General features: G+C 38.4%; 1 protein-coding gene across 2 annotated transcripts; it reads left to right on the forward strand.

Annotated features, from left to right (window-relative positions):
* The first annotated feature begins 4,561 nt into the window (after nucleotides 1–4,561).
* Nucleotides 4,562–13,974, forward strand: agtrap (angiotensin II receptor-associated protein). 2 transcript variants are annotated; one of them, XR_014920533.1, is made up of 6 exons: nucleotides 4,562–4,761; nucleotides 5,646–5,680; nucleotides 5,872–5,980; nucleotides 7,901–8,096; nucleotides 11,536–11,679; nucleotides 12,976–13,034. XR_014920533.1 is itself a non-coding variant. In XM_085457364.1 (5 exons), the coding sequence occupies exons 1-5, from the start codon at nucleotides 4,735–4,737 to the stop codon at nucleotides 13,098–13,100; spliced, it is 492 nt and encodes a 163-aa protein (XP_085313490.1). In that variant the 5' UTR covers nucleotides 4,562–4,734; the 3' UTR covers nucleotides 13,101–13,974. The 2 variants fall into 2 exon arrangements, 1 of the variants encoding a protein (XP_085313490.1); XM_085457364.1 differs by lacking the exon at nucleotides 11,536–11,679 and having other exon boundaries at nucleotides 12,976–13,974.
* Nucleotides 13,975–21,609: the final 7,635 nt, after the last annotated feature.

The raw sequence follows: 21,609 nt of genomic DNA on the forward strand, positions 1-21,609 counted from the left end.
AAAATAATTATAAAACATGCCAGTTTCACTGCCACTGCTAAGCTAGCAGGGTTGGTGGTGAAGGTTTATCCTTGCATTGTTAAATTCTGTGTTTTTTCTAAAGATTTCTTTTGGATGTGAAATCCATAGGTAGGGGGAATAGCACGAGCCATTGTTATCTTTGCATGTATGCAAAATTAACACGATAATGGTCAACGTAACACACACAGGCTGTGATGCAAATATTCAAAGTTGGTTGGGTTGTTTGTTTTTGGCTCAGGGTCACAGGGAATCACTGGAAATGGGTAAAAGAGCCACATGAGGCTGCGACACTGCAGTTTCAAGAGGAATAAGCCAAACACTGTACCAACCATGAAATAATAATTCGAGTCAGTTTTGAATGTAGAAACTGAAACAATGTGTCCTTATATTCTATTATAAATAGGCTTTTGGAACAAAGGATGGTGGGGAGTACTGGAGGGTGGTTCATCATTCTGTGGAAGAGGCAAGTCATTTAATAGTTTAAGGATAACATTTCTCAGTGTAGAAACACAAAAAGAATGTGAAATCTTCATCATCTTCAGTGCTCAGTATCATTAAACTGGGATAAATCTTTGCATGCAAGGGACAAGGCTGAAAACCAATGGCTGTGATGTTGAGTTTTGCCCTGAAGCAGCTGAAATCCAGTATCCAGAAAGCTTTAGAAACCACAGCAAGTAATGCCCACAGTTCTGAAACACTTAGAGCGTGCTGTTAAATGGAGAGGTGATGCAACGCGCAGTAGGAATCACGCTTAAGTGTTTCTGGCATCAAAGTCAAATTAAGCATATCTTTGGCTTTGGTTTTGTTTGTTTTTTGTTTTTTAAATCCCCCCTTCTTCTATTTATATTTTAAACTTTCTTGGAAACAGGGTTGCACAGAATATGTAATTAATCCCCTTCCACCACTGGGCCAGAAGGTAGTTAGCTAGTCCCTTTCTTTCATTATTTTATATCACAGTTTTAAGGAAAAAAGATAAAATCTTTATGAAGATGAAGCCTAAATGGCTCACTTTGATCGATACACTTTGTAATGTAAGCCTGTTTCAAAGAGAGCATTTTCCTTAATATGGAGATTTTTGAGGCACCAAAGAAGCAACGTCTATCTTCATGTAATAAGATAATCTGCCATCTACACTTAAGTCTCAGAATGCTTTAACACAAAGCTTACGACACATTAGAGCAAGTGCAAGAAATTACATTCAGCGTAGTTCAGATCACACAAAGCCTCTGCAAATCTAGCCACATCAATATTTCATTAGATGAAGAAAGTAACACAGATTTTTCTTTCCTAAGCACCATCTCAGTTGAACTGCGATTGTGCTATCCTGATTTACAGACACAAAATAAAAGCAACAGTCATGTATTCTTTATATTTACCTATGTCAGAGTGCTCTGGTAGAGTGCCCTGTTGAAACCTGGCCAACAGCCAGAGAAAAGATAGATTACACACAGCCACATCCCTGTAGAGCTGCAGCTACAACAAATGCATGTTTACCTTTCTTGAATTAATTAACCCCCATGGTGTCTATTTCAAGGGAACTTTTCAAAATCAGGTTACTTCTTAAAGCACATAGATGAGCAAGAAATGAAAAGACGTCACATGGGAGCTAGTCCGAAATCTGCCACCACGTGTCAAAACATCAAAGAAATTATATGTGCTCAGTTCAAATATTAGTTTTTTGTATGAGTGCTTTATCTGTGCTGGATAAAGTTGTGACGTTACACTACAAAATGTAACATTCGTGTGTTTGTCCCACTGCAGTCTCATTTTCACACACATGTATACACGAGCACATTCAGGACAGCAAGGCTGCTAAATTTAATAATGGTGGATTTTAAAAAATTTATCTTTCAGTCAAAGAGAAAAATTAATTTGTGTGCTGCCACTGGGGTCAGAGGTCACGTGTGGGGTCAGAGGTCACATGTGGGGTCAGGGTTAATGCTGGATAGTGCAGAGGCCATATGCCAACACTGGGCTGTGAATCTGTCTTCAGTGAAAAGGGCACAGAAGTGCCAAAGACTGAGTCAGACTGCAGAACAGAAATCACAGAGAGTGAATCTCATATTAACATTTTAAAAGTTCGGCAGCTGCTCTCATCCACAGTGACTTACAGCGAGCTAAAGGTTAAATGTGCTAAAGTCCAGGGACATAATGTCACACAGGCATCGGTGAGGAAGGCAAATGGCAGTCACATAAGGAACGAGTGATACATACTTCATGATTCTGGTAATTTAGAATATTAAGAACCAAAGGGCAAGCAGCGCTCACCCTTTGAAATAATATAATAATCAGACAAGCACAGTTTTGAATGATTTCTACAGCTTTCAGCTGCACCTCCCTCCACTCATTCTCTTCCGTCATGGTGGGTGGAGCCTATCACAGCTGGCAGAGGCCAAGAGGCAGGGTAAATCCAGGTTGCCAGCCTGTCACAGCATCTGCACCTCCTGGCTTTCATCCACTTGAGCTGTGTGATGACAGACGAGACTGCTTACATATATTTTATATGCAGTAAGTGTTTCTGTGGTGATATATGATTATGGCTATTGCATATGTTTTTGTTAAAAACTATACTTATGGACTGAAAGACAAGAAAAGATTTTTCCACACCAGCTGTGTAAGGTTTACAGGAATGCACCTGCAAGATCTTTTGACCAGACTGTGACTTAATTGGACTTCACTAAATGTCTGAACTAAATAAAGTTATAGCCTACTTTGAAATCTGAATTAGCAATAAGAAAATGCTTGTGAATTGAGTCCACATGTTGTTTTCATTAAGACTCAATCATCATCAGGAAAATGTTTACTGAGAACTCAGTGAAGGTGGCTATAGGTTGTTGTTGTTGTTTTTTTGTTTTTTGTTGTTGTTGGGGTTTTTTTTTTTTTGGGGGGGGGGGGGGGGGGCATGTATTGTACCAGTATCTATTTAAACAACAGACATCACCATCTGCTGCAAGTGGTTCAAATGCTCAAAGTACTCCTTCAGTCCCAACTTCCTTTTAAAGTCATTTTCACACTACTGTCTGTTAGTGCTCCGTTGATGTTATCAAACACAAAACATCTATGACAGTCTAATGGTCTTGTGGATGCAGGATGATTAAATAATGCATGACAAGGTTTGCAAGAGTGTATGCTGATATGTTGGTGTGCTGCCTGACAGTGTCTCATTAGAAGTAGCAAACAATAATAAACATCTATCAACATATACGTGACTACCAAACTCATTTTTTTAATAAGCAGTGTCATTGTGGTATTCTAGTTCATGAGCTGTAAACACACAGGCTTCCTCAAAATGTGCATTGATTACGACACAGCTGGTCCAACCTACAATAAAGCTTAATGCTGCTTGATGTTGGCATTGTTGATGTTCTGTTGAAACTGCTTTAAATACAAGTGACTGAAATAAACTTACTGAGTTCCTCTTTGCAGAGGCTGCTGGTTCACTCTCTCTGGCTGTTTCTGAAATTTCATGCTGTTTAGTCGTGCTGAGTAAACTTAATAGTGTGTCACATCTGACAATGGCTCTCTGTCTTTAGCAACCACTGATAGCTAAACCATTTTAACTTGTTAGCTGTCCTCCATTGACCTTTGTTCTCCAAGCATTTCTTTTATATTTTTCCTTTTTCTATCCTTACTTGGGTAGAGACATGATTCGGGATGTGGATTAGCAGTTACTAAAATACAATAAATTAGCTGTGCTGTGAATGCATCTGCAAGAGTGGGTGGACTAAGCCACTTTGCCTCATTTGTAAGGGATGAAAGAGGCATCAGAGAGCTTCACTAGTTTTTGGAGCCCAGGGTGCTTGGGTAGTCAACCTCCATCACCACACTTTATATTTAGTTGACAGTATAATAATAACTCTTAAATAAAATGTTACTATTTTTTATATAATATAATATTTTTTTATATTAATCTTGTATTTTTTTTTCTGTCAGCACTGAAAACTTCACAGAATTTTTTTATGTTAATATACTTTTAGAAAGGCCACTTAGGAAAATTGAACCGGGCTGTGCTGAGAATCCGGGTACAGTTATATCCTCCTGAGAATGTGTAATAGAATAGTTTTTGGTTGATATCTTTTGACTTATTTGAGCTACTCTACTAAGATGTACTAAATACATTCTGGACCTTTAATTGAAATCTCATGTGTTTGTGTGGCAGGAACTCACAAAGAAAAGTTCAATAATATTAATTTACCATGCGGGGAATATAAACTAAAAACAAGAGTGAAATATCATTTCAATTATATATATATATATATATATATATATATATATATATATATATATATATATATATATATATATATATATATATATATATATATAATTCCTTGCGTCCAGTTATTATTAAATCATTAAATTAAAGTTCTGCTTAAGGAAGTAATACAAGAAGCACGGAAGCGGCTGACTGCCGCACACATATTTCCGGGTCTCTTCAGTTAGTTAGTAACCTTCCTAAGCAAATTTGCCAATTGAACCGCACCCCAGGGGTTGGGGGGAGGGGGTGAGGGGGTGAGAGGGGCAGGAGTCACATGGGAACGAGTCAGGTTGCTGTCACATGGCTTGTGTTTGCAAGGCTGAGCCGACGGGAGGAGGGGTTTGGACAGAAGTTTGTGTAAGAAGAGAAACTGCAGTACTTTTTCATGTAGCTCTTTAACAAGTTGAAACGCCGAATCGGATCAAGGAGGAGCTGCTTTGTCCAAACAGACAATTATGGAAATCCCTGCCATAAATCTAAAGGTGAGGTTTACTTTCTGCGTTTCTGATTGCCTCGGCTTGTACGCTCAAACAAAAGCTGGTTTTCAATGAAATGTCAGCTCTGTTCCTCAGTGGTAATTCCTCTGTGTGGCAACGACCTTCCTCTGCTTGTGACTCAGATCACAGTAAACTGCTGCTCTACTTTTTGCTATTAAGTAAGAAGTGTTTAAGGTAATGTTCAGGGGATACGGTCCCTGAAGGACAATTTTGAGTGGCAGCAGGTCCTTTGACAGAGGTCATTATTTAAACATATAAACATATTTATTTTCACAAACACTTTAAACACTCATATGCAGTGAATTTGGGGGGAACTAAGGTATCAAAAAATAGTAGAGACAAACTATATTCTGTGATGAACATTAACTGATGAACTGATGCCTTTGATTAACCGTGAAACTGAACAGGGACAAAAGTGTCCTTGTGCTCTGTCCAAAGACTAAAATGGGTCAAATGTAATTTTGGACAGCTCTTTCAAGGATTATAAAACCTGTGATGTTAAAAGTAAGCTTGGAGGACACTAACAGTTTCTGCACGATGGTGCATTTTTATATTCATTTAGTGTGTTCAGTCATTCGTTCATTTATCTCTTAAAGTTTTTTGAAATGAGTTAATTTTACTTTGTTTCACAGAATTGAAGGAAATCATATGTATAAAAATGCAATTTGGCGAGGTTAAAAAAGATGTCTTCGGTCCTCTTAGAGACCTAAATAAAAAGATAAATCATTGCTGCAGATTAGCTGCACGCAGTTATTATTTGAAGTTTTTAACTTGTGTTTGAGTGATAGAGTTTCATCATTCTTAGCTATACACTGTTTGTTCTGGGTCTCAGTTCAGTGTAAACACTTTTTTGTCCTTCTCTATTCCAGGCCATCGTACTGGTGCACTGGCTGCTTACAGTGTGGTGAGTATGAGCACAGGCTTTTTTTCCACAAACCTGAGGAATTTCTCTCCTCTTTTGGCACACAGACACATGCTTATACTCCTGATTCAGGTCAACTCCTTCACCTACATGTCTCATCCTCTGTGAAATCGCACGTAACTCTCCTGGGGTGTGTAAGAATCTGTCTCGTATGAATTGTGTGTTTCCTTCAGGGGGAGTATGGTGTGGCTGTCGGTGGCCTTCACATGGGCGAACTTTAGCGTTTTAGCAGTTGGAGTGTGGGCGATTGCACAGAGGGACTCAATAGATGCAGTGATCATGGTGAGTCTCTGCCTTCATTTCTTCATACGCTCTTATAGCATCATGTGACACATTAAGTAGTCCAACTTTAGGTGCAGTGCTGCATATCTGTGCTAACCTATTTGTCTGTGGAATCTAGGGCATTCTGTGAGCATCCCTTTGAAAAAGAGCCCTTAATTTACCACAGTACAGTAGCTGAGGCCCTCAGACAGTTTAAAATGGCTCCTTAAGCAAATGTAATTTAAATGTTTGAAGTTTCAGAATTGTCAACCCATATCATACCGTAACTCTGAACCCGTGACTGGTGTTTCCATTGTACATTAGTGACATCAGCTGACTAAGGGGAAAAAAAACTAAACAAAAGTGTGACTTCAGAATTGTTTTTTGATTGTGTTCTGAAGCAAGAACAGCTTTTAATGAGAGCCGTTATCAGATAGAAGGAAAACTTGTGCAGTTGGCTCTTCTGTCTGTCAGAGGAAACTATTAAGTGCCTCATCCTGACTGTGGGTCAACAAAGTACTGAGCCCTTCTCATAGACTGTATATAGAAGATGGCCACAATGGTATGTGGTTTTTCATGGCTTTAGTTTTGGATCGAGTTTCACATTCTGGCTCTGGCTGTGTTCATTTTTTTTTTTCAAGTCAAATCTGACCATATTAACATGAGCAGGCAGTGAGGAGGAGTTGCCATCTATTGCTAGCTAGTTTGGTTAGCAGGGTACCTTCATAAAGTGTTGTAATATTAAATGGGATGCTTATTCTGACTTGCATCAAAACAGGCTTAAAATTACTCAAGTGTGTTTTTGTATGATTGAACACTAAACAACACCAGATGTCAAAATGCTTTATGCATTTCTGCTGTAACGTTGGACATTTTAGCATGGGACCTGATTGGCCCGTGAAGCCAACCTCAGGGGCTGCAGCTTTTGGTGCTTCAGCTTCAGCTCTTATTTCATTTTTCAGCCCCAGAGGTTGCTACATTTTAGTTGTGTGTTCACTGCATAAATAGTTTTATGCTGATGCAAAATATTTGTTACACTCTAAATCTTCATGTCCTTGTAATGGACGGATTCTTTCAGTTTCTGTTTGAATGATGTGGTTACTTATTTTATTTAACTAAAACAAACTCTTTACTGCAATTGATGGGAAATTATATTAATCTCAGGGGGCTATGTAGCTTTGTGGATGACTCTAACCCACTATGACTAACTTTAACTGATGGATTTAACAAAACTATACTTAAAGTCCACCTTTGTCCAGGCTTTGAGTGTTTGAAATGAAGGGATGAATCTTGAACAAAATAGCTGTCTACTGTGTTATTCTTTGACAGTAACCAAAACGAGAGTTTGACAGTACTGGACTCTGTCACTGTACTGAACTTAATTTAGACTTATAGACGCTGGGATGTAACCACAGGGGAGCCTTTTACCTTGTGTACATTAAAGTCCAATGTCATATTCACTCATGTCCAAGATCTATCAAGAAAAAACACTGGTGCACAACTAATGGATAAGCAGGATTTCTTAGCACTGAGTGGTATTTTAAATTGGATCAATCACCCGCCCAATCAGCTGCAGGTAATATAGCCCACTGTATATCTTTTCCAGTATGGTTAAGTCCTGGCAGCATTTTTCTCAGGTGCCTTAAGTGAATTCACTTATTTTCAAGTGTTTAACTAATAGCATGTTTAACTCATATTTAATTCTTTTTTTATTGGAAAGTTATTTCTCATTTAACAATATGGACATTGACTGTCCCAAATTATAAGACAAGATCTTGTTTTGTTTTACTCTTTTTGTAATGGCTTGCCTCAAAAATCTTTTTCCAGAACATGTATGCTATACTTTAGTTTTTTTTTATATCACACCCACCAACCAAATGACTTCATTTTCCATGTTACAATTATGTGGCTTTACATGTCTCTTTTGTGTGCTCCCTGTAGTTTCTGATAGGGATGATTTTGACAATATTGACCGACATCGTCCATCTCGGAATATTCTACCCTCTCGGTGCCTCGACCGACTTGTTTCGCTTCGGCGCAGGGATGACCATCCTCAACCTGCTGCTCAAACCCATTTCCTGCTTCTTTGTCTACCAAATGTACCGCGAGCGAGGAGGAGATTACAACATCAACTTTGGTAAGTACGACTAGATGGGTCACGTACAGTAGCATAAAACATTTCGAGATTTAAAAAGATTTTGGCTCAGGTTCCTCAGTTTTTCATTTTGTTGTCATGAAAGCTGTGAAAAGGTAATGAAAGCAGAAATACATACACAACACAGAGGGTACATCTCCCAGTATAATTTCAGAACTAGTGAGAAAGTATCTAAAATACCTGAGCCTACCCACCACTTTATGACCAAAGCTCTAAGGTATGGAGTAATGCATGTGTCCAAGGGCACTTTGATGTCTTCCTTGTGTTGTTTTATGCCGTTTGCCATGAAAAGCCTGCCGAGAGCAGCAACCTGGCAGGACGCTGAGCGAAAGCGCTGGCAGATGATTCCACCGTCAAACTGATTAGTTACAGTCACAAGACTTAAAATGCAGAGAAATATTTGAGCTGCAGCTCGGCCAGTCAAAGAAACCCTTTCTCAATGAAATGTTTATTACATTTGTGTGTCATCCTGGCAACCAGTTTATACTGCATGGAGAAACACATGCAGGCCTACGAGTGTATGATCTGCCATGATAGCACATGGACAGAAATAGCACAGGAGTGATGTGGAAAGAAACACAGATGGACTCAAATCTGATGAACACAGAAAGAGACTCTTTGTGTTGGCACTGACTTTTGGGTGTATAGCGTTCTGTTTGCAGGCAAACATCTAATAAGCACGCTAACAAGTGAAGGGATGTTTGATCAAGTGTGTGTGGTCATTGATTTGCAGACTTTATCTCTCTCTGCTGAGAGCTTTTCCATTAGAAATCCCACTGAGCTGTGACGTCCGCTGGACTCTTAAATCCCGGAAAATGTTACTCATTCATTAGCGATTGATCCATAATAAGAGCAACAACAACACAAATGGGAAAAATAAAACCACATATTGTTGGTGTAACGCAATTTTATTACTATTAATATTAGTATTATAGGCCAAAATACTATGTTATTTCATGTCACGCTGGGTAAAGTAATGAAATTTCTCTTGCATTGCGACCCAAAACTGCAGTTGACAAAATATATTTCCTGCATGCTTGGCAGATAATTGAATATTGATGAATGTGCTCTCTCTGTGGTTTTACTTTACCGCCACATTCACACAGCAGGTACATCCATTAGCGTGTGTAATGACTGATGAAAGCGGCTAATGTCAGTTTCAGACTATGTGAGTTTTAATTGCTGCCTGATTGCGTTGTTGGCATCTATATGGTTCCCCGCTGCACTGAGCACTCTGGGAACCAGACAATCAAGTGTGTGTGAGTGAACTGTTGATTCAGGTATTTGGGGCTCCCAGAATTTTGATTGATGGACCTCTTATGGTGGTTGAATTACTCTGAGTTTGTGTATTAGACTTAAGTTTTACATCCAATGAAGCAAAAACTGCACATTTGAGCCGTCACACTTTTGCAGTCAGTCAAAGTGACTGTGGTCATTAAACCAACCAGTGCTTAGCACCTATAAACAGGCAAATCCAGACTGTCAAAGCACATAGAGGTGAGGCACGTACTTTACATGGGTAGATGAAAGCATTGAAAAAGAACAGCAAGTAATAAGCTGTGATTTTGTTTACACTGTGAATGATTGGCAGGTAATTAAAAGCCATAAGCAAAATTGAAAGGAAAAGGTGCCTTCTCATTTGTGAGCCATAGATGGTAGCATTTTTTTTATGTACATCTTGTTTTTAATGGGTTTGGCCCTATTTTGTCTTCAGACCTGCCTTAATTCTTCATGGCATAGATTCAACACGGTTCTGGAAACATTTTTCAAAGATATTGACCCATATTGACACGACTGCATCACACTATGTTGCAGATTTGTCAGCTGAATTTCCTTTTCCATCACATCCCAAAGGTTCATTCTTAGATTCAGATCTCGTGGCATTACAGTGAGATCATTGTAATCTTCAAGAAACTATTTTGTGATGATTTGAGGTTTGTGAGATTCCAACTTATCCTGCTGGGTAACTTGGCAGCTCTCGTGCAGTAGGAATTGAGGCTTATTAGACAGGGCACCTTTTTTTTTTTTTTTTTACAGTCTTCTGTAGTCCAGTTTAAAATTGTAGCCTCATTTTACTGTTCTTAGCTGAGGGGAGTGGTGCCTGCTGCTACTGTAGCCCATGTTACAAGTTTGAAGGGTTTCAAATTCAAATTCAAATTTTATTTGTCACACACACACAACCATACAAAGTATGACATGGGGTGAAATGTTTGTAGCTGTGCAATGCCCGACTATTAAATGACAGAAAAAAGTTTTACAGTATTTACAATTTACAGGTTACTACAAAAATTTACAAATTAACTTAGAAATTTACAGTAAAAAATGTGCAAATAGCAGAAAGAGGTTATAAAGATTATAAAGATTTTAAATTATAGAAAGATTGTTGTTGTTTTTGTTCTGCACACCTTGGTTGTAATGAGTTGCTTTTGCCTTCCTATCAGCTTGAAGCACTCTGGCCATTCACTTCTGACCTCTGGCCTCAACAAGCTACAAAAAAAATGTGGACAATTTTTTTTTAGAGTGAAAAGGCTCCATCTTTGAGTTTGGTATCCTATTTATGTTTACGGCTAACTGCAATCATTTTGAGGTTTTAAATTGGCATTAGAAAAAGCCATTTATTAATGGTTTGAATAACTTCATATCTCAAACTGTGCCAGTGTTATCCAGGGTCGTATTTGCTAAAGAGACTTAGCAAGTGCTTAAAAACACACACACAGATAAGATTAATTTTTATCTCTGCGTTTGTGTAGTTTGATTTTTAATCGTGTGCATGCAAAGACTATTGTAGACAGACCAAATAGCAGTCTGAACAGTTTCCACATCATACAGTAAATACTAGGCCTAACGCCTACCAGGGACCTTTAAGCTTTAGCCAACAAATACATATTTAAGACTGTTTTTAGGAGTCTCATTTTCATACAGTGCACCTCAAGACATTGAAAAGTTAGTAAAAACTCTGCAGCCAGGGAAACTAAATACAACAAACGACTGGAAAATTGACGGTTGGTTGCTAGATAAACATAGCACGTCTGAAATGACAGACTCATCTTTTAAACACTTATCATTAATTTTGAGCAATGAGTCTGCTGCCATTATGTGTGAACTGTACCAGAACTGTGCCGTGATGTAAAGTGCAACAGCCTTGCTAGCAATAACTAAGTAAATTGCAGCTTAGCAGACTGCCTGCCATGCATTACCCTTAAATTAATGTGCTCCTAAATTAAATTAATGTGCACTCCTTAAATATTTGTTCCCAACTTAAAATGTCATTATTTTTCTTGCATGTCATCCTTTGCTCTTTGGCATACCTTACTGTCACACCTTAGTATTTATTTTTTGTAAAGGCTGATTTTTGTTGTTGTAGTTGGAATTTGATCATTTCTTCTTCTCTTCTCTTCTCTTCAACCTTTTGACCTCTCAGACTTTGAGACCTCTGTGGACAGTCGATGCACTACGGACAGTGCTGACAGTGCCTTTATTGGGCGCCGCTATTGATTCCTGGCCTCTTCCCTTTTTACAGTTTCTCTCCTCCAATCATCCTCTTCCAACTCCTTCTATGCAGGAAGTAAGATTCCATATCAGGCTGCAGGATGATAAAGAGAAATAGATTTATTTTTTTTCCCCTTTTGTATTTATTTCTAAACAATCATCTTGTCAGTGTTCTGCTGTCCATCTCTTTGTGTTTTTTTTTAATGTGTCTTTTAATTTGACTGTTCCCACCTTCAGTAAGCCCATACCTGCCTGCATTGCTATGTCTGTTTGTAGAGATTGCTAAATGACATTTAGGAAAAAAAAAAAAAAAAAAAAAGAGATTGCTCTTATGCAAACACTATTTATTGTATTTTAGGAGTTTATATGTATCTGAAAGTTTGCATCAGCTATATGGTTTATTCAGGTTTTTAGTCCCCAGATGCCTCATTTGTGCTCTTGCATTGTATTTGCATGTATTTAAAGCAGAGCTGCATGATGCTGCACATTCTAAAATGAGCCTAATTAAAATCAACATGATGTGATGTGATACTAGACAGTGAGTATGGCCTGGTTTTATGCACACGCTTTGTTGAGCTTTATGTGATGCCATCCTTTGGTCAATCTTTGGGCTATTGCCAATATTCCCACACAGCTGCAGTGAAACCAGATTTCTTGTTTTACTGGCGTTAAAGGTGCATGTTTGTCACCGCAGTTGGACTCTGGACTGTGCAGAGGTGCTGTCTTTGAAACGCCAAAGGGGATAGTTGATATTCTGGCCATGTCAGAGTCAGGACTGTTTGTTGTAGATGCTTCATGTGAAGTCCCTTTATAAAAATCTTTCATAAACGTTCCCACCTATAATACAGCAAGGAAGCTATATCCTCTGGTAAATTTATTTATTTTTTTTTTTCAAATAATCTTGATTATTTGACTGCTGACAGAAGGACAAGAGATTTTTCATGTTCAGTCTCACATCAGTGAAGTTCCCGTGCCCAAACTCTTCTCAAAATGACTAATCAAACAGTAGTGGGGAAATGGGAGGAATTTCTTCTTCCATCAAAGAAGGATTTTGAATAAAAGTGGCTGTTTTCTCAGTCTACCATTCATCAGAGGGAGTGTGTATTTTTAATGTATGCTGGTAATAACAGATTCAAGCACTGTCATTTATATTTCTACAGACATGGCTGGGCACTTGACTCAAGATAGCAAATCTGCATAACCGTTTCATGAATCTGTGTGTAAGGAGAAAGGGAAAACAATAAAGAAAAAGATTTGAGCTTTCTGGGTGCCAGTACTTTAAATATGTATATCAACAACAGTCCAGTCTCCAAGGTCCATGATTAGATGTGGTTAAAATCTGATGTTGAAGACTTGTGGCTTGTCTCTGCAGGTTTCCCTTCTGTATCACGAAACCGAGATGCCTATCAGTCCATTGACCAGCAGGATGGCTCCTCTACCTCAGGAAATCCCTTCAACCAGACGCCGGACAGCAAACCAGGAGTTCGCGCTTACTGAACCAAGCAGCCGTTGAGCAATGCAGTGTTTTCCTTTCAGCATCACCTGCCCAGCACTTTGGGACAAGTATTATAATCGATTCTGTGTCGTCCCTGTTTTGTACAGTTGGCGTGTAACTCTGAAAGTTTTATTATGCTAAGTAGTCATCAGTTTGAGCTTCAGAGTGAAATGTGGCATAATTACACCCATTTTCATTTCAAACTTTGGCACATACCTGCTGAACGCACGCAGAGGAAAAACTGTTCTCCCATTCCCATGCTGTGATGCCGTACTTTTCACCTTCTGTTTTTAGTAGACAGGTGTTGAATCGAACTGCTGTGTCTACAGCGGTTTTGTTTTCTGTTACCTTTTTTATTTCCCACAAATGTGGTACTTTCGGATGCAAAGAGTCCGTTTCTCATTTTGTAAGCAGTAGATTAATATTTTTCAATTGATCTTTTTATTTTAAATATTACAGTTCTGCTGACTAGAATGGAGGTTTTTGACTAACGAGAAATGAAATTAATGTGCATTGCTGTGCCATGGAAGTTAAACTTTGGGTGAAAAAAATACAAAAGCAATGTGAAATTTGAACTGCTTCAACCAAACTGAACGCATAGCAAGAACTGTAGTTAATGTTTCATCTCCTAACTTGGCATGAAAATACACTCACTGCAAAGCAGATGGGCCCTATTCATTCATGCTGATATTTAGTTTCTTCATACTAAGACTTTTTTCATATCAAGCTGCCAATCTACCAAAATGTAAAATATAGAGACTGCTGATTTTGTAGCATCACATAATCGTCAGTTAATGATTATTAAAAAAAAGTAAACGATTGTTTTCTTTGTTATTCTAATAGTTGCAAGTAAATTGCTTAAGTATGCAAAACCTGTTTACAGTGTTTAGCGTAAATTACAGACCACACCATACTGATATGTTACAATATGTCTGCTGTGTAGGCACAAGAGATATGAGAAAGTATTATTACAGTAAAAGTGTTCAAAGCTTGAAATGTTCACATCAGCACTGTGGTTACTGAAAATGTGCAACAAGTCGTTCACTGAGCTTTTCAAGAAGTGTGTACTCTCAGTTTTTGTTGGCAGATTGTCCGACTATGGTAGCGATATGAGTGTAAAGAAAAGCGGCTACAGGGATTGCATCATTTGGACAATTTGGACTCGGTTCACTTTTGAAAGTGTTACAAGATTGGAGTTTTGTGTTTTTTTTGAAATCCTGATAAACTGTGTGACTAAATGGAGATGTGGTAACTATACTGGTCACAGTATAGAGATGTGAAATTATGCATGCCATAGTAGCGTGACATATAGATCACAAGACACACCTTACTTGCAGTTACTAAAGAGCCTGTAAGAAGCATACTAAATAATGCAGAGTTGCAGTTTGCTGTATTGCTTATGTAAAGTTATAACTTCTAAAGTTTAAGTTGTATTTTGAGAAACTGTTTTTGCACCACAAGAAATGCAGGTTACCATAAATTAACAAGAATAATTTAATTAAGCCAAATGTTTAATCTAATAGCCTATTCATGTTATTTATCAAGCCTTTACGTTGGGTTTAAACAGACATTACTGCTGTTGCTACTAAGAATTTCTATAGTTAAGATAAAAAATTAAACTAACACTTAACTCACATATCACAGGCTGAGGCTACTTTCACTATAGCATGGCCCCCACGTACCTGTATTCAGCCCTGGCAACATCTGGATCGTGTCCTTGGGCTTTCCTTGCAGACTTGGATCAAAGCATCAGTGAGCTTCTGGACAGACTGTAGTCCAGGTTCAGCATCACAGTTCATAAAGTCTGGATTCAGGCCTGTGGAACATGAGGGCCAGTCAATATCATCAGTGCCTTCATCATTCAGGGAGCTGCCTATGCACGTTTGCCATATGAGTCATTGTCCTGCACCAGGTGGTACTTAGTGCACCAAGATAAGGTCTAACAGTGCGACTGAGGATTTTATCCAGGCACCTAATAACAGTCAGGGTTGGTTAGCACATTCAGGTCTGTGCAACCCTCAAAGGATATACCTTCCCATATGTTTGCTGTCATGCTTGCACATGTTGCATAGTTTTTGCCGTCGCATCTCCAGACTTTTTTGTGAACCACCTCTAATTTGTAAGGAGAACTGGATGTAGCTGAGGGTTCTGGTGTTCTCTACCACCGGGCTGCGAGCAGAGGTCCCACTACATCACATCATGCTTTCATTCCACCCTCGTGGATTCTGATTCTGAGAGTTTGGTGTGAAACACACACAAGTAGCCTGCCAGAGGCCTTTTGTTGTGCTCTGGCAGTGCTCCTCTTGTTCCTGCCCACATAAAGGAGCAGGTACCGGACCAGCAGCTGGATTGTTGCCCTTTTAGAGCAATGTATTTCTTTTGTGTTTAATGGTCAATCTCCTCCACACCTCTGAGTGTGCAGGAGACACACAGTTAACATGGTGTGGATGAAAATACCTGAAGGAGTGGGCCTGAGTGGGCTGCAGGTTTCATCTCCTAACAAAAAAGAAAATGAAAACATCAATCAGAGGGATCTGTGATCTGTGGCCTCCACGTGTCATTCGCACAAAATCAGGTGAAATTGATGAAGAATTATGTGGAAGTTTAACTGATTCTGTGATGATCACCTTATTATATGACCTTATTTTTTTATTTTTTGTTTTGCACAGTCCATTTTCTTGCAATTTAATTTTTTTTCTTTTACCTTCTCTCATATACCTAGTTCCTCTCATCCTGCTCCACTAACATATATCTTTACCATTCATTTGTACCCCCGTCACAGAAGACAAGAAAAGACATTCATCTTCCTGTCCTCCATGCACTAAACCATTTTTGCACTCCACTGTGCATGTTCTGAGAGTCACACTACTTTCAATTTTGGCACATTTTGGCAAATTCACGCTACAATGAGTGAGTTAAAATGACACAAATGTTTAATACACACAAAAGAATCATGAAAGTGAAGGATTCGTTCTCCACTGCCTCCCTCAGCACAATTATAAAAATTCAAGTGACACAGTTGTACACGCGTGGAATGTAAACCACCTCATTAGCATTTTTTACCCACACCTCTGGTGAAAACAGGTGTGGCTCAGTAAATTATGTTGTAAATGAAAACATTTTATATACTCTAAAAGTAGTAAGTTAACAGATTATGAACCTGCAGTCAAGGTTTTTGTCACTAAGGGCTTTTATTATGATGAGGTAGTTAGCTTAAATGGTTTATTGTCCTCAAATGTGCAGGCTGTTGAGCTGAAAGCCCTTGAGCTGAGAGCTTTGTCATCTGTTTGTAGATTGTAGTACTTTGTGGGCTTCTTTATAAAGCAGGGAAATTCAGTTTCTGCCACAATAGTATTGTTGAGTTTAAAAAAATGTTACAAAACAGTGTAAAATTGACATAAAAATAGAATTAAATGATTTAAAAATTATATAAACTTCATGTAAAAGAAAGAACATTTCAAAAGAGTCTTTCAGAAATAAAAATGGGGACAGTTCACCAATTTGTCAAAGACTGCAAATCAGTATATTCAAAGTATTTGCTCATCATCTATGGTGCGCAATATTAAAAGACTCGTAGGATTGGCCAGATTCCACACACAAGGACGAAATCAAAACACAACGATTGTGATCCACAGGGAGCAGTCGTGTAAAATAGACACGATTCTGTAGTGGTGTATGCAATGGAAATCACTGCATGAGCTCAGGATGCTTCAAACAATATTAGTTATGTATTCAGTAAACAGTTTCTTCTTGCACTGGTAAGTGCAACCTCTACCATTTAAAGACAAAAAAATATGATCCTAAAGCACTGCCACCTTTTTAGGGAGCTCAATTAAGATGCACTGAGACGAAGAAGCTGCTGTGTGCGCATACCAAGAGGTTAACAGGTCAAAAAAAGTAAACTCTTAAACCTCTTGGAATAAACCCCACATATTTTAACATCCACGCATCCATTCTCTTCCGCTTATCCTCGTCAGGGTCACGGGGGGGCTGGGGCCCCTAACATAGGGCGTGAGGCAGGGTACGCCCTGGACAGGTGGTGCCAGTCTAATAGAGACAGACAATCATTTACACTCACACCTAATTTAGGTTTACCAATTAAGCTAACCCAAACAAGGGAAGAAAGGCCCCTACCAGGTGGTGGAATCCAACTTAGGACCTTCTTGCTGTGAGGCAACAGTGCTAATCACTGCACCACTGTGCTGCCCTATAGTGACACACTATGCTTTTGATTAAATGTTTGCTTTTTTCTATGGGAATGAGTTTTTTCCCTCTATAAATTTTACTCTCTACTGTTTGGTTGGCTAGATGGTTGATTTAGGATAATAAATGATTGATCACATTAATGAGATTGTGACTTACGCACTGTACTGCCCTATTCAGCCTTGTTGTAAAAAGACACCTTTGAGGTGATGGCTGAAAAGTTTTGAATATACAAAAACACAAGTGAAGTTTGCAAAGTGTCTCATTTCCACTTTCAACTTGGCACTCCACTGTTTTAAAAGAGACAAACATATATGAGCAACCCTCCAACTATAAACATGGAGACAGCAGACATATTTTTTTTCTCATATTATTTATCTGCCATATTGTAGGTCATCCAGGAGGGATGTCAGCCAACAGCAAGCCATAAAACTGAAAGAACCAAACAGCACAGTTAATATGTTCTCAGCATACAGAGTAGGCTCACGATTGCAGTTCAAGTTGAGTTGATTATTCACACCTGGGGAAGATGTTTAATTCATTTGGTCAAATGATTTGAGGATACGGTCAAAAACAAGGTACCGTGATGATCTTTGAAAAATAATTTCCTTTCTTTTTTCTTGTGATAACAGCTAGCTGAGGACATAATGTATAGATAACCTGTGAAAGATAGAATGAGAGGCTGTGGCTTTAAAAGAGAAAGGGGAAAAAAAAAAAACAACGTATGAAGACGACAGAGTGTGAAGGTGCACCAGAGGAGGTGGGGGAGGAGGAATGGCCACGAGCTCAACAAGCTGTTGATTAATAAGGAGCTGCAGGACTGCCTCTCCTGAGCCTTGCATCCATTCAGGTTTAACACATCCTCGGGCTCACACCTGATTCCTCCGAGTCAAGGACACGCTCACTCACTGCCATTGTGGTATATGCAATAAAACCAACTCAATTTGTCAGCTCTGTTATTGCATTAACCATGATCCCTAGAGAGGTCTGAAAAAAATGAATGCGTGGGCATCAGGACTGCAGACTTCCAGCACCAATTTTCAGCATCTTTAGGTGTCCAATATTTCTGAAATGAAACTGGCCTGTAGGGTTTTTAAGGGAATTTATGTTGTTAAGTGAGCTACGTTTTTATTCCTCCATATTTTTTATTTAGGAAATCTGATAATTTCTCTGTGGTGACTGAGATAAATGATGGCATTACTACAGTTTCATTTTTTTGTCTCTAATGAGATACATTTGAATATAAGAATTAGTAACACAATCTAGTCTGTTAGCTTAAATTTACAGTTTATGTTATGGCGGTTTTACGTATTCCATACACTCATTTTTCATTTATTTTTGCCCTTCTTTCTCTTGTTAGTCTTTATTGTTTTCTCTCTCCTCAAACAAAAACTCAGGTTAAAATAAATTTCTATTTATAAATGTGATCTCTGTGTAAATACAAAGGAAAAAATATTTTTAATGACATGCTTTCAGCTGAGGGTGAGGGTAAAAATGTGACCCTGAAAGCAACTGAGGTCAACCTGACTCCCTTGGCTGTGTTCCTGGGTAAATTATACAACATGGGGGAAGTGAGTGATAAAATATATATATATATTTATTGACAAGCTCAAGCTGACGAGTCTCTAATTGAGTCTAGATGCACAGGAGAAAGAATCTTTGGCTTTCGTAGACGATAAGTTATGGAAAGCGTTACTTTGATATCCCAATCTTCAACATCTTAACCCTCCACCTGCTCTCTGGAGCTCTTCGGCAACCAGCAATAAGAAAACTACAAAAACAACAACAACAACAACAAAAATGCTCAAAAGTCCTCTGAGATTAAAACGTGTTTACATGTGAAATTGATCCAGCAGTGACATTTTTATGCCTCAGGCATCTTGAGTCCCCTAGGAGAGCGCTCTCAACCCTTGACCTTTTCACACTGCAGCCTCGTGCATCTGCCACCAGCGATAACGGCATCAAAATTGATTCCAATTACCCTCCAGTCCACACGAGCCTGAAGAGAAGGGGGTCAGCAAACCCCTGCCCATTAAGCAAGGACTGATTTATTTGCAGGATATAAAATAAAACTAAGTAAACCCAGTGAAAACAGAGTCAGTGTTTCTCAGGGTTATTTCACAAAAAGAAATCTGGAAAAAGGTGCTACTTCAGCCCTAATTTCAGTTCAATTAAACAGTTCTGAAACCATTCTGCAAAGGCAGTTTGGTTATAACAATCACTCAGTCTGCATCACATCAGGAATCATTAAGAAGACAGAAATTTAAAGACAAATATTCACTTACAAATAGTGTAAGTGAATAAAAAGGCCTAGAACTGACAAAAAAAAGGAAAAGGTTGTAAATAACAAATGTAATGCTCGTGCTCTGCAAAACTCATAAAGGCCCAATAGGAATAATCACAGGAATAATGACTGATATCCTCCCTGGTTCTTGGACCTCAGGTTTGTAGTTTTTTATGAGGGAGGGATAGCTCAGTAGGTAGAGTGGTGATCGAAAGGTCGGAGGTTCGAATTCACTGAACCGCTACTCTGAGGTACCCCTGAGCAAGGTACCGTCCCTACACACTGCTCCCGGGCGCTGGAGTGGTGGCTGCTGACTGCTTCACTGGGTGAATGGGTTAAATGCAGCGGGCTTATTTCCCTATTCTTTATTTTTGAGAAGGATTTTCTCCTTTGAGAGTTCATGATTCCTCTATTTTGAATTTGTTTCTTTTGTAAATTAGCTTAGCTTTGGAGTTCTGTATATTTGTCCTTTCATCAGCGTATCCTCAGTTTTCCATTTCTGCATTCTTAGTTTAGTTACAGTTTCTTCCTGTTTTATTTTGGTAGTCTTTCATTTCTGGCGCTGTTTAGTTTTATTGCCTTGTTGGCTCATTGTTCCTGATTAGTTACAGCTGTGTTCCCCACCTGTTCTCCCCTAGTTACCTTTTGTATAATTGTCTGTCTCTGCTTATCGTTTGTTGTGTTGTCCATTTTACTGTGTCTCCTTGTTCTGTGGTCTCAGTGAAATCTGATATTTGGATTTCCTGTTCTGCAAATGTTTTGGGATTTTTGGGTCCTTTGTTTATTTTGTTATACTTCTGGCATTAAAGGTTTATTTTTTAATTTTGGGTATGCAAGACTATAAGACACTCAATGTTTCATAACAGAGACATGTTTTTATATTCACTTTAAAAATCATCAACACTGGTTGGTATCCTGGTAACAAAGTCCAATATCTGTGAACATTTGATCTAATTTATGAGGGAAAAAAAGAGTAAAGAAAGTTGTGGCCATCAGGTGTAACCATGTGACCCTTATATCAAACTTCGAAGGAAAACTCTTACAAGCTTAAATGGAAAAACCAAATGGTCTTTGATTTTTCTCAGCGTTTGATTTTATTATCTCTAAGATCTTTCTATATATACAAATGTAACGCACTAATTTAGCAATCTGTGCTTAGAAATGCTTAATCTCAAGTGGTCATGTGACTTCTTCTGGACACTGTTTTAAACTGCCCAACTTGCAAAACTAGCTTGCTGGTGAGTAGATGACTAGTAGATAACTGGTGAGTCCGACCTCCAAAAAACATGAAAGTGACCAAAAATAATTCTTCTTCCTCCTCTTTGTCCTCCTCCCTTTAGGGCTCACCACAGTGGATCATCTCTACATGTCCTAAAATCCTAATACTGAGGCTCTGAAATGTGGAGAAACCATCTTTTATATATAGTCTATGCTTTAATCTTACAGAATATTCAAATATTCTCACTACGCAGGCTGCCATACCCTTTTCCAACTCAACTAGGTTACACTACAAGCCTCAGACATGGAGATATTACTCTTCTTATCTAGATCTCCACTAGAAAGTCTGTTAATAATTTTCCTAAAATGTTTATTCCTTTAACATTTCACTGGGACCAAGTATTACAGTCAGATTAATGTGTAATTTATTAGGGCAGTCCAAGGGCATCAGTGCCTGAACAGACTTCCCATGACTGTGATTCAGAAGCAGGTATTCTTATTTATTTATTTCTGTTAACTTGTTAATCCTTTGTGGAAAATTTCCATTGCTCTCATATGATCTTTGTAACTGTAATCCATTCGAATATAATAGCACATTTTAACAAATTAACCTGTCAAACCATTTCCAGCCAGCTAATTTTTAGAGCTAATTAGAGTTATGTTTTCATATTAAGTGCACTTCTGTATGCAGCATAATTAAGACTTTTAACTGTATTTTCACCCTCATTATAAAACCATGTGGTTTTATTCTTAATCTGCTCTATTTGCACTAACTGCATTCATCTTATTGTCATACATTTAAATTT

This window comes from Copadichromis virginalis, linkage group LG5, assembly GCF_057382275.1.
Source record: "Copadichromis virginalis isolate Kocher_CV1m ecotype Utaka linkage group LG5, C_Virginalis_male_GT1.1, whole genome shotgun sequence".
NCBI classification, from domain to species: Eukaryota; Metazoa; Chordata; class Actinopteri; order Cichliformes; family Cichlidae; genus Copadichromis; species Copadichromis virginalis.